The 12,865-nt window shown below is 49.3% G+C and overlaps 1 protein-coding gene across 1 annotated transcript; it reads left to right on the top strand.

The window, feature by feature from the left end:
* Positions 1-1,574: 1,574 nt before the first annotated feature.
* LOC122131136 (CD166 antigen homolog A-like) lies at positions 1,575-12,300 on the top strand (the record flags this gene model as incomplete). Its single annotated transcript, XM_042706056.1, has 14 exons — positions 1,575-1,680; positions 1,933-2,149; positions 3,242-3,306; positions 4,204-4,291; positions 4,547-4,711; positions 5,176-5,300; positions 5,432-5,564; positions 6,178-6,290; positions 6,558-6,684; positions 7,011-7,135; positions 7,982-8,114; positions 9,572-9,616; positions 9,976-10,090; positions 10,348-12,300. Coding segments are annotated over 14 exons (1,642 nt in total), but the record flags the coding sequence as incomplete, so codon positions are not given.
* Positions 12,301-12,865: the final 565 nt, after the last annotated feature.

Consider the following 12,865-nt stretch of genomic DNA (forward strand, 5'->3'; position numbering starts at 1 on the left):
TCCATATTGCGTTAGCAGGCAGGAATGTAGTGATGAGAGTAGAGTATGGACAGCAGACGGCCTCGGAGCATCAGTCTGGGAGATGTACACCGGCTTATCTGCACTTGTGTACTCGTGTGTGTTGTGTGTGCACACAGCGCATCAGTCATGGAGATGTAGAACGGCTTATCCGCGGGGAATTAGTTGTCCTGATGCTGAGCCTGTTTATCGGCAGGGATCACAGTGAGGAATGCTACCGCTAACCACAGGGAAGCTGACAGGAGGGTTTGGCATGTTACAGTATATGTTGTGCATATGGGAGTGTGTTTGTGTGAGCAGAGTAAGTGTGTGTAGGTGTGTTTGGCTGGTCTGGCGTGTAAAGCGAGTGTGTGTGAGTAAGTGTGTGTGTGTTTGTCTGGGCATGTGAAACAGGAGTTTGTGTGTGTGTGAGTGAGTGGGAGTGTGTTACTTGTGTTACAATGTGTGTGTGGTACTAAGTGTGAGTCTGGCTGGTGAGTGTGTAGGAGGAGTCTGTGAGTGTGTATGTGAGTGTGTTTGTGTAAGTGTGGGTTTGTGTGTGTTGGTAAGTGTGTGTGAGCTGCCACAGGAGTGTGTGTGTGTGTGTGTGTGTGTGTGTGTCTGATCTTCAGAGGGCTGCGTCTGCTCTGGGTTTCTCCACCACGCTGGCGACCCTCTCGTGACACACTGCCGGGGTTCGGAGCTCTGGCACGGCAGACGACGCCCTCAGAGTCACCACACTCCGCAGAAACAGGCACTCGCATGGACAGCAGATCCATACCTCACATCAGGGCATATGATTGGACACCTTAGCAGATCCCTCACATCAGGGCATATGATTGGACAGCAGATCCATACCTCACATCAGGCATATGATTGGACAGCAGATCCATACCTCACATCAGGGCATATGATTGGACACATTAGGGCTCATTTGCTTAATAGCCTCAGTGTATGTGCCACTGCTTTTACTGACTGTCTCTGTTATAGCCTTGGAACACAATCAGTCATTAGTATAGACACACATAGTCAGTCATTAGTATTAATATTTATTATACGGCTCCTCAGAATGTTCCAAAAAGTTCTGTTGATTTCCCTGGGCGACCCCAACATTCGCAGGTCTAATATTTCTTTATTCGCCCCTGCGAAAAATTAATGGCCGCTGTCATTGGCAACGGGTTTTGTGCTTCTAATCACATCTTTCATATCCACAAGTAGTCCGGTCACTTAACGTAACGGAAAGTCATTGTAACTTGAAGTCAGCAAGTAATGGGTTGCTACGTAACACCTGAAACTTTAAAGTTCTATTTGTGTGAAGAACTATTTTTTCTTAGCGGAAATAACGAAACAACAACAAATCGTTAAAAGAGGTATTTTGGACGAACATCGTTTTGGCAAGTAACCATATAATAAGCGGGATAATGTATAGTCCGGCGGTCATATCGAGAAATAAATCCTGACGGGATGAGATATAAGAGATGTCCCTCTGTACTTGCTGTTGTTGTTGTTGTGTTGTTGTTGTTGTTGGTTGTGCTCTGGCCTAAATGACACTCCGGTGTAAATGTGTTTTCTTCTAGTGAGTGCGTGGAGAATATTAGCAGTCAGTATGGAGACACCATCAGCGTCCCCTGCAGCCCTGGAGACACGCCCTCTCAAGACATCTTCATGATCAAGTGGAAATACGTACGTGTGTTTGGACCAGAAGGGCAATGCTCTACTTCACCTCAGTAACACCGAGAAATAAACTACAACTGTCCTATATTTATATATCTCTCTATCTCTCCATCCATCCATCCATCCATCCATCCATCCATCCATATAAACACCACATGCCCAAATAAGGGCTCCCACTGTTGGTTCTCATGTGTGTGTGTCTTTCTGTGTGTGTGTGTGTGTGTGTGTCTGTCTCTGTGTGTGTGTGTGTGTGTTCTTCAGGATAAGGAGGATGGCACTTCTGGTGACCTTCTGGTGAAGAGGCAGGGACACAATGCCACCATCACTGCCCCGGAGGAGTTCACGGGCAGACTGTCCATCGGCGAGGACAACAGTCTCCTAATCGCCAACGGAGTCCTCTCCGACCAGAGGACCTTCACCTGCATGATCGTCATGGCGTCGGACATCACAGAGCTCGCAGTAGAGGTGTTCATCCACAGTGAGTAAAGTTCCCAGTGCTCCCAGTAGAGGTGTTCATCCACAGTGAGTAAAGTTCCCAGTGCTCCCAGTAGAAGTGTTCATCCACAGTGAGTAAAGTTCCCAGTGCTCCCAGTAGAGGTGTTCATCCACAGTGAGTAAAGTTCCCAGTGCTCCCAGTAGAAGTGTTCATCCACAGTAAGTAAAGTGCCCAGTGCTCCCAGTAGAGGTGTTCATCCACAGTGAGGAAAGCTCCCAGTTGTAAGATAATTTTAAAAGACTAAATATAAAAACTGTCAAATGGTAAATATCCAGCAGTGTTAGAAACCACCTAAGTCGCAAGAAAATATGATGACTGCAGAAAAGTAAAATACAGAAGTTCTGTTTTCTTGCGACTTAGGTGGTTTACACATTTCAACTGTCTAACTGCCTTTGACCCAGTGCATTGACCTGCTGACTGTCTGGTACATTTCTAACTGACAGTTACTTTCATCATTGCATCTAACACTGCTGGATATTTACCATTTGACAGTTTTTATATTTAGTCTTTTAAAATTATCTTACACAGTAGATGTGTTCATCCACAGTGAGTAAAGATCCCAGTGCTCCAGTAGAGGTGTTCATCCACAGTGAGTAAAGTTCCCAGTGCTCCCAGTAGATGTGTTCATCCACAGTGGTAAAGATCCCAGTGCTCCCAGTAGAGTGTTCATCCACAGTGAGTAAGTTCCCAGTGCTCCCAGGTAGAAGTGTTCATCCACCAGTGAGTAAAGCGAGAGGGGGAGAGAAAGAGGAAGATGTAGAGAAGGCGAGAGAGAAAGTTATAAAGTTGTTGTTGTTGTTCTTCATGTGTACGTCTTTGTTTTCTTGTTCAGTATTCTCTGTGTCAGTACTGCCCTAAGCGTCAGTAATGCCCTAAGCGTCAGTACTGCCAGTAGATGTCATGGCGCGTGAGCAGAGGCCTTCAGCGGGGCTCCTGTGGGCATGGACCCGTGGAACCCAGTGAAACTGTTAACACGTATTTCTCCTCTCCTCTCCTCTCCTCTCCTCTCCTCTTCTCTCCCTCCTCTCCTCTCCTCTCCTCTCCTCCTCTCCTCTCCTCTCCTCTCCATCCCAGAATCCCCAGAGGCAGTGGAGCTCACGAACAACCCCGCCGCTGTGGAGATGAACAAACTGACCACGGTGAGTGGGAGAGAAAGGTTACCACGACGACAGAAGTGCCGTCTGGCTAGGCAGAATGTAGATGAGGTGGAAGAAAATATAGTCAGCGCAGAGTGTGTGTGTGTGTGTGTGTCTGTGTGTGTGTGTGCCTGTGTGTATGTGTGTGTGTGTGTGTGTGTGTGTACCGATATGTTATTACCAGCCTCCGTCCAATCGACTGTCTCACAGAATGACCTCCGTGACCCAGTAGCCCCCGCCTCGCTGGAGAAGCGTGGCGTGTTAATTGGCCGTCTGTGGTGTGGCGTGGCGTGTTGATTGGCCGTCTGTGGTGTGGTGTGTATTGACTGGGCGGAGCCGACTGGTCGATGCAGGGTGTGTGAGTCATGCGTGGGCCCTAGACGCTGTCACACACACTGTGGCTCCGCTGGCGCTGTCCCTGGCCAGGTGTGGGTGTTTGAGGGGGCGGAGGGCATCAGTGATGCGTGCTGGTGTTTGGGGTCGGAGGTCACAGTGGGCGGCAGGCCCAGAGAGAGGCTCGTTAGAGAGGCTGAGTGTGTGTGTGTGTGTGTGTGTGTGTGTGTGTGTGTGCCCAGAGAGAGGCTCATTAGAGAGGCTGAGGCTGAGGCTGAGGCTGAGGCTCTTAGACTGGAGGGCAGCTGGGCTGTGAGTGTGTGTGTGTGTGTGTGTGTGTGTGTGTCAGTTTTCTCAGCAGAGACATATGTGTGTGTGTCAGTTTCTTTCAGCACGGACATGTGTGTGTGTGTGTGTGTCAGTTCTCTCAGCACAGACATGCACAAGTGTGTGTGAGTTAGTGTCCCAGCACAAACACACAAGCCAGTGTGTTAGCGACTAAGTGTGTGTGTGTGTGTGTGTGTGTGTGACCAATCTTATTTCTTTCTCTGTTTGTCTGTTTGTCAGATTGGGGAATGCAGTGCAGAAGATGCCAACCCTGCAGCCAAGATCACGTGGTTCAGGAACGACGCCCCTCTGAAGGATGACGGCAAAGGTGTGTGTGTCTGAGAGACGACTGGAAAGCCTTTTCATTCCGCCCCTGTGACCCTCTGAGGCACTAATGTTGTGTGTGCGTGTGTGTGTGTCTGTGTGTGTCTGTGTGTGTGTGTGTGTGTGTGTGTGTGTGTCTGTGTGTGTGTGTGTGTGTGTGTGTGTGTGTGTGTGTGTGTGTGTGTGTGTGTGTGTCTATGTGTCTGTGTGTCTGTGTGTGTGTGTGTGTGTGTGTGTGTGTGTGTGTGTGTGGTTTCAGGTGTGGTGATCACGGCATCAGAGACAGTGGACCCAGACACGGGCCTGAGCAGCACCCTCTCCAGGCTGCAGTACATCGCAGGGAAGGAGGACGCCGCGGCCCGGTTCTCCTGCGCCGTCACTGACACTCCCCTCAGGTCCACACCTGTCCAGTTCACCATCAACTGTGAGTCCCTCAACCCATCCACACACTTATCCTATCCTACCACACACACACACACACACACACACACACACACAGACACACACACACACACACACACACACACACACACACACACACACAGACACACACACAGACACACACACACACACACACACACACACACACACACACACACACACACACACACACACACACACCCCATCCACACACCTATCCTATCCTTCCAAACATACACACACACCCAGACCCCAATCATATACCTATCCTACCAAACACACACACACACACACACCTGAGCTCCTCCCCCTGCCTGTCTGGGTGTGTCAGTAAGCTCCAGCTGAGCTGATTGTGTGTGTGTGTGTGTGTGAGTGTGTGTGAGTGTGTGTGTGTGTGTGTGTGTTGTTTTGACGTATGTTGCAACTCCTGACTCCTAACCTCTGACCTCTCTGTCTGTCTCTCCTCAGACCCCACAGAGAAGGTGAGCCTGGAGGTCACGACCCCCGGGCCCTTCCTGGAGGGTGCTGACATCACACTGCGTTGCCACGCCGACGGAAACCCCCCTCCCTCCAGCTACGTTTTCCACCTGCAGGTGAGCAACCACAGCATCACCATGACGACAGTGTGGGCTAGGGCTTGGGGCGCGGCGCTGCTCTTTGTTTGCGCTTCCTGTCAGCTGTTGCTGGGCAACGCCACCCATCTGTGTGCATCTCTATTGTGCAGGGGGAGGAAGTGACGGTGGAGGACGAGGACGTGTACACGCTCAGCAACGTCACGCGGGAGAAGACCGGAGAGTACAAGTGCTCACCGCTCGACAACGCCAGCCTGCTGGCTTCCCACAACATCACCATTCACTGTGAGTTATGCCCACTATGCCCACAACATCACCATTCACTGTGAGTTATGCCCACACATCACCATTCACTGTGAGTTATGCCCACTATGCCCACAACATCACCATTCACTGTGAGTTATGCCCACTATGCCCACAACATCACCATTCACTGAGTTATGCCCACAACATCACCATTCACTGTGAGTTATGCCCACAACATCACCATTCACTGTGAGTTATGCCACAATCATACTGTGAGAAATGCCCACTAAAAACCTGCAGTAGTGTCAGGATGTGTGTGTGTGTGTGTGTGTGTGTCCAGTGGAGCACATCAGACAGTCAGACCATCGGATCAGAACCAAATGTGATCTGATTTTGATCTGGGCCCGTGTTTACATAATGGCTCCTGGTGTGAATCTGGTCTGATGTGTCCCAGCTGGAGTCTGAAGCTGCTGGTAGAGGTCTGGTTGCTGTAGTAACAACCAGGTCTGTATGAGGTGTGCAGTGTTGATCATATCAGGCCCAGCAGTGGTAGTCTCAGCTACTGGTGGGGGTGTGTGTGTGTGTGTGTGTGTGTGTGTGTGTGTGTGTGTGTGAGTTGTGCCCTGTTTTCTAAAGGTGTCTCCTCCCTCAGATCTGGACGTGAGCCTGAGCCCCTCTGGACGGGTGGTGAAGTCGGCGGGGGAGACTCTGCCCGTCACACTGCAGAAGGACGCCTCCAGCAAGGTCACCGTGTCCTGGACCAAGGTGTGTGTGTGTGTGTGTGTGAGTGTGTGTGTATGACTGTGTTTGAGCGAGAATGGGTGTGACCCTGATCCTTCACCTTCTCCAACCCCTGTGACTTTTAGTGTCTAACATGTCTTCTGTAAGTAGTGTGTGTGTGTGTGTGTGTGTGTGTGTGTGTGTGTCTGTGTAACATGTCCTACCTCTCTAAGCGATGTGTGTGTAACATGTCCTACCTCTCTAAGCGGTGTGTGTGTGTGTGTGTGTCTAACATGTTGTCTGTGGTTTCAGAACCAGGCCAGTCTGTCAGAGGAGCCCCAGTTTGAGCGGCTGAAGTACTCCGACTCAGGGCTGTACGAGTGCCAGGTGTCCCTGGGGGAACTGACATCCACACACTCCTTTGAGCTGCTGGTGAAAGGTGGGGCGCCAATCACCTTTCAGCACAACTATGCCTGTGTGCCTGTGTGTGTGTGTGTGTGTCTCTGTGTGTGTGTGTGTGTGTGTATTGTGTTTTGGTGTAGCTGTGTGTTTGTATTCTGTGTTGTTTTGGTGTAACTCTGTGCGTGTCTGTGTGTGTGTGTGTGTGTCTCTGTGTGTGTGTGTGTGTGTATTGTGTTTTGGTGTAACTCTCTGTGTGTGGTGTGTGTGGTGTGTGTGTGTGTGTGTGTGTGTGTGTGTGTGTGTGTGTGTGTGTGTGTGTGTGTGTGTGTGTGTGTGTGTGTGTGTGTGTGTGTGTGTGTGCAGGGTCTCCTGTGATCACCAGCCTGAGGGAGCAGATGAGTGCTGATGGGAAACACAAGGTGCTGAGCTGTGAGGCTGAGGGTTACCCCAAACCCAGCGTGGAGTGGAGCGGCATCAACGGCACCAGCGTAAGACACACACACACACACACACACACACACACACACACACACACACACAAGTATGGACAAACACACACACACGTATGGACACTTATACACACACACGTATGGACACATACACACACACAAGTATGGACACATATACACACACACGTATGGACACGTATACACACACACGTATGGACACGTATACACACACACGTATGGACACGTATACACACACACGTATGGACACGTATACACACACACGTATGGACATACACACACACACACATATGGACACATACACACTTCAGGCACATGTACATACACACAGGCACACAAACACACGTATGGACATACACACACACAGGCACACACACACACACACACACACACACACACACACACACACACACACAAGTATGGACAAACACACACACACGTATGGACACATATACACACACACATATGGACACGTATACACATACACGTATCGACATACACACACACACACAGGCACACACACACACATATGAACACATACACACTTCAGGCACATGCACATACACACAGGCACACAAACACACGTATGGACATACACACACACAGGCACACACACACACACATATGGACACATACACACTTCAGGCAGTAGCATGGGCACGTACTGACTGCTCTTTGATGAGGAGCCACATCGCCCCCTGTGGGTGGCCAATGGTAGTGTTTCCCATAGGGAGTTTGAGACTGAGGGTGTGACTGAATAACTGACTGTCTGGGGAAATGATGGAATGACAGGATGATGACATTTAACATTGAACCTGTGTGTGTGTGTGTGTGTGTGTGTGTGTGTGTGTGTGTGTGTGTGAACAGGAGGAAGAAAGCGACTACGTTGACGGCAAGGTCACTCACCGGCTGACTGTCATGCCCAAAGCCAACCTGACCGTCACCTGTTTGGTCATGAATGACCTGGGGAGTGACAGCAAGAACACAAAGGTCTCATCCTGTAAGTACCACACACACACACACACACACACACACACTCTCACTCACACACACATGCACAGACACTCCCTCACTCACTCACACACACACACACACACTCTCTCACTCACTCACACACACACACTCTCTCACACACACACAAACACACACGGACGTACACAGTCAGACCAGCAAGACCAAACAGGTGTCATCCTGTGAGTACCACACACACACACACACACACACACTCACATGCTGTGTCTCACACACGCACATACACACAAACTAGCGTATCGGTCTGCCAGCCAATAATCTCTGACCACATATGTATATGTGCCATCACAAATCATTCATTGTCCTTACACTGTATTCACTCACTGTGGTATTTAAAGGGTTACCTACTGAATACTTTAAAGGGTTACCTCACTTTTCCTTGACCATGAAGTAAGAGAAAGGGCTTATGAAGTGTTAATGAGAGTCCTTGTGGAGTCTTATGTGCATGTGTGTGTGTGTGTGTGTGCATGTGTATATACAGAACTGACCTGAGCATCGCACGCCGCTAGGAACCCTGTACAAGTATGGGGACCCCTCTCTCTGTGTGTGTGTGTGTGTGTGTGTGTGTGTGTGAGTGTGAGTGTGTGTGTGAGTGTGAGTGTGTGTGTAGGAACCCTGTACAAGTATGGGGACCCCTCTCCTCCTTCATAAGCATTAGTTATGAGCTTGATGACAGGACTGTGTGTGTGTGTGTGTATGTGGTATTCACAGGAGATCACTTATGGGGTCTTGCTGGCCTAACCGTGTGTGTGTGTGTGTGTGTGTGTATGAGTGCAGTCTGTCAGTCACTCCCCTATCGCACGGCACTCAATAACCACCCTTGCACAACCTAGTCCTTCACTGATCATTGTGTGTGTGTGGTATTCACAGGAGGTCATTTGTATGGTCTTGCTGGCCTAACTGTGTGTGTGTGTGTGAATGTGTGTGTGAGTGTGTGTGTGTGTGTGTGGTATTCACAGGAGATCACTTGTGTGGTCTTGCTGGCCTAACCGTGTGTGTGTGAGTGTGTGTGTGTGTGTGTGTGTGTGTGTGTGTGTGTGAGTGTGTGTACTCACATAGATCAGACTAACTCTGTAACTATCCCACACGACCTTTGACCTGTCCTCTGTGGCTCCTTGGTTACGGTATCCCTGGAGATCAGAAACGAGTCGCAGAGGGTTCCTGCCCTGTCTTTAGCACTTTGTGGTGATTATGACGGGAGATGGTTCCAGAACCTCAGGAGTCCCGGCGTTCCGATTCTAGACTAGCCATGAAGGAACGCCTCTGGATCGCCACTGAGCTCGTGCTTTGCTTCATTGCGATGCTTGTAATCTCTGGTTGTAATCTCTGGTTGTAATCTGGTGGCGGTGGAAAGGACAGTGTGTATTCTAACTCCCATTGTGTTTTTGTGACTTTGAGTTAATGTCATTTTATATTTGATTTCAGTATTGGTTCACATTGATGACAGAGAGGTGACAATGGACAAACAAGGTAAGCCACCATGGTCTTATGACATCACTCAGTGACCTCACACCTCCTCCTCCCCAGTAGTGTTAGAGACAGGCCCCGATGGATGAACACTGAGTAGAACGTGTGTGTGTGTGTGTGTGTGTGTGTGTGTGACTGTGCTCACGAGGTGATGTTATGACTGTGGGACTCCGTCAGGGAGTCCTCCCCAGCATCCTGAGTGTGTGTGTGTGTGTGTGTGTGTGTGTGTGTGTGTGTGTGTGCTAAACGCCTTGTAACCCATCCTGTCCTCCCACATCCTCCCGCCCTGTCTGTCTCTGGACGCGTGTCTTCGCTGTCCTGTCCTGTCCTGTCTCATGCGTGTCCCTCCTGTGTGCCTCCAGACCAATCAGAGGAGTCTGGGGACCAGACCAAGCTGGCCGTGGGGATCGTCATCGCCCTGCTCCTGGCTACGGTAGCTGTGGCCCTGGGCTACTGGGTGTACATCAAGAAGTCAAAGTAAGCCCACACACACACACACACACACACACACACACACACACACACACACACACACACAGTAAGGGCTGGACACAGAAATGTGCTGCAGCGGCAAACAGAATTGATTACAAGAGAAAAAGGGATTTATGTATTTGTGAAGAGAAAAAGGGATTTATGTATTTATGTACATGTTGTATGTGTAACATGTACTTATAGTGTCCCTAAGGATATTTGGATGAGACACATAAATATATGTGTGTGTGTGTGTGTTTTAGACAAGGCAGCTGGAAGACGGGGGAGGAAGATGGCAACACGGAGGAGAGCAAGAAGCTGGAGGCCCCTCAGAAGGCGGAGGTGTAGAGCGAGAGAGAGAGCGCACGCAGACACAGAATGGGAATCGGAGTTGTGTCGCTGACGGCGTGTCTGATGTCCGTGTCCACATGTTCTTTAGTTAGTTGTGAGAGTCGCTCCAGAGGCTTGTGTCTCCCCCTCTGTTTCCCCTGCACCCGTCCCTCAGAACCCCTCAAAGATCACCTCAAAGATCCCCTCAGAACCCCTCAAAGATCCCCTGCACGCTGGACCCCCATAGACTCCTCCCCCTGGTACACCCCTCCCCCAAAAGGCCCCTCCCCTTAACTTCACATGTGTTTTTGTTTTCCTTCACTTTCATTGAGGACCAAGTAAATTAAACTAAAACGAACGACCAAATGAATAAATAACTCGGTCGAATAAGTTAATTCTGTGTTAGCTCTCTGCTCTGCTGATTAGCTAGGTTATGTTCCTGTAGTTCCCAGCCCCAGTGCTACTAGTGTCGGGTTTTGGTAATAGTTCCTGATAATAGTTCCTTGCACAGAAAAGACGTACCAGGACACCACACATGCTGATAGAAAATGTAGAGAGTTTGTTGAAAATGTGAACCGAAAGAGTGTCTGTTTTTGTTTTTGTTTGTCATTCTGAGTGGGGTTCTGCAAGCCTGTTGTTACTGAGAGATGGGGTATGAGAACACTACGACAGTGTGTAGGCCACAGAGCAGAACGACTCCGGAGCCGACCCGACCCGGCCCGACCCTGTCCTGATTCGGTTCTGATTTGGAGTCGATCCAGATACAGATCTTGTCCTGGTCTGGCCCTGATCGGGTCTTGGTCTGGTTTGGATGTGGTTCTGATCCGGCTCCTGATGTGTAGTGTATCCGGTCAGACCCACTCTGCAGTCAGCTACTCTGGCAGGCCTGTGTAGGTTCTCTGCTTCAAGCTACCAATCTGAGGTGTGTGTGTTACTCTAGCTGCTGTAGATATGGGTACATCACACACACACACACACACACACACACACACACACACACACACACACACACACACACACACACACACACACACACAGACACACACACCAGCTAGAGTAGAGCTGGCCTTGCGGGAGGTGTTCTCTCTGTAATTCAGAAAAAAATGTATTATATGCTTAAGAGTGTGGGATGTGTCATGTTACATAGGGTCTCCACTGTTTGTTTCTGTTCATTTTGTGTCTTTGTTTTCAATGCTGTATGTGTATGCGCCGTGTATGCGCTGTGTCAGACTGGTTTGTCTCTGGGAAGGTGCAGAGTGCTTCTCATTGTGTGTGAACGAATCAGCTCTGCTGTGCTGCGGGGTGCACTGGTCTGGAGTCTGCTGGGCTGCGGGGTCCACTGGTTCGGCCACACAGTGAGCAGTCCAGCAAACCCGTCTCACTGTGGCGGGCGCTGGGGAGCATTTCCGCATGTGTAAATACAGCAGCAGACCTTTCTATGTTTTGTGCTCTATTTATATTGTTCAGGATAAACACTGGTTGCGTAAGGGTGGTGCGTTAGCAGGATTCATATGGATGACACACACACTCACACACACACACACACACACACACACACACACAGGATTAATCAGTTGTCTCTGAAGCATACCTCCACAAAGGCTCAGAAGTACAGAACTGTTCTTACTTGCAGGCTTGAAGAACATGGTTTCCCAGGTTTGTTTCCCACCTTATTTGAGAATCCACTTAAGAAAAACCACGTTCTACTTCATCAGGCCCATTTCCTGGTGTAGCTTTAACTCTAATTGTTCTTGCATTAAAAAAACAGATTGGCAGTCAACCAAAGACAGTGAATGAGGCCATGCAAGTACTGTAAATACTGACTATTGTTTTTGTACTTTTGTTTAAAATAAAGTGTACATTTTGAGGAAAAAGTTCTCCACACACTCACTTGTCTTGTGAATTCATTCAGAATACACTGGGATAAATATGGGATACATTGTAATAAATATTGCATTCAATAAGTGCAAGCTCAGTTTCCACATTTTAAATGAGACGATGAGTTATCTTGCTTCAATTAGGAAACACGTTCACCTTCACTTTGTCCTTCTGAGTCTGTGCAGCCCCCCTGTTTGGATTCGCTCACGTTTGTATGGTGAACACAATGTGAGGTGTTTTACTGACACCTAGTGGCCAGTGGAGTGTAGGTCAAGACTAGCTGAAACCCTCTGCCCTGTACTCCCCTCACAAATCCCACCAGACCAATGACATGGGAAGATCATGTGTCTCCACAGTCTACGTGACCTTATGCTCACACATGAAGTAAATAAGCATACAACTCATCTCTCGCTCGCCTTTAGGGGAGCTGCAAAGACTGCCGTGTTCCTCATGAACATGTTCTCCACCGGCCCTCTCAGTGTTCCTCAGGAACATGTTCTCCACCGGCCCTCTCAGTGTTCCTCAGGAACATGTTCTCCACCGGCCCTCTCAGTGTTCCTCATGAACATGTTC

The sequence above is a fragment of the Clupea harengus genome, unplaced genomic scaffold (assembly GCF_900700415.2).
Source record: "Clupea harengus unplaced genomic scaffold, Ch_v2.0.2, whole genome shotgun sequence".
Taxonomy (NCBI): Eukaryota; Metazoa; Chordata; class Actinopteri; order Clupeiformes; family Clupeidae; genus Clupea; species Clupea harengus.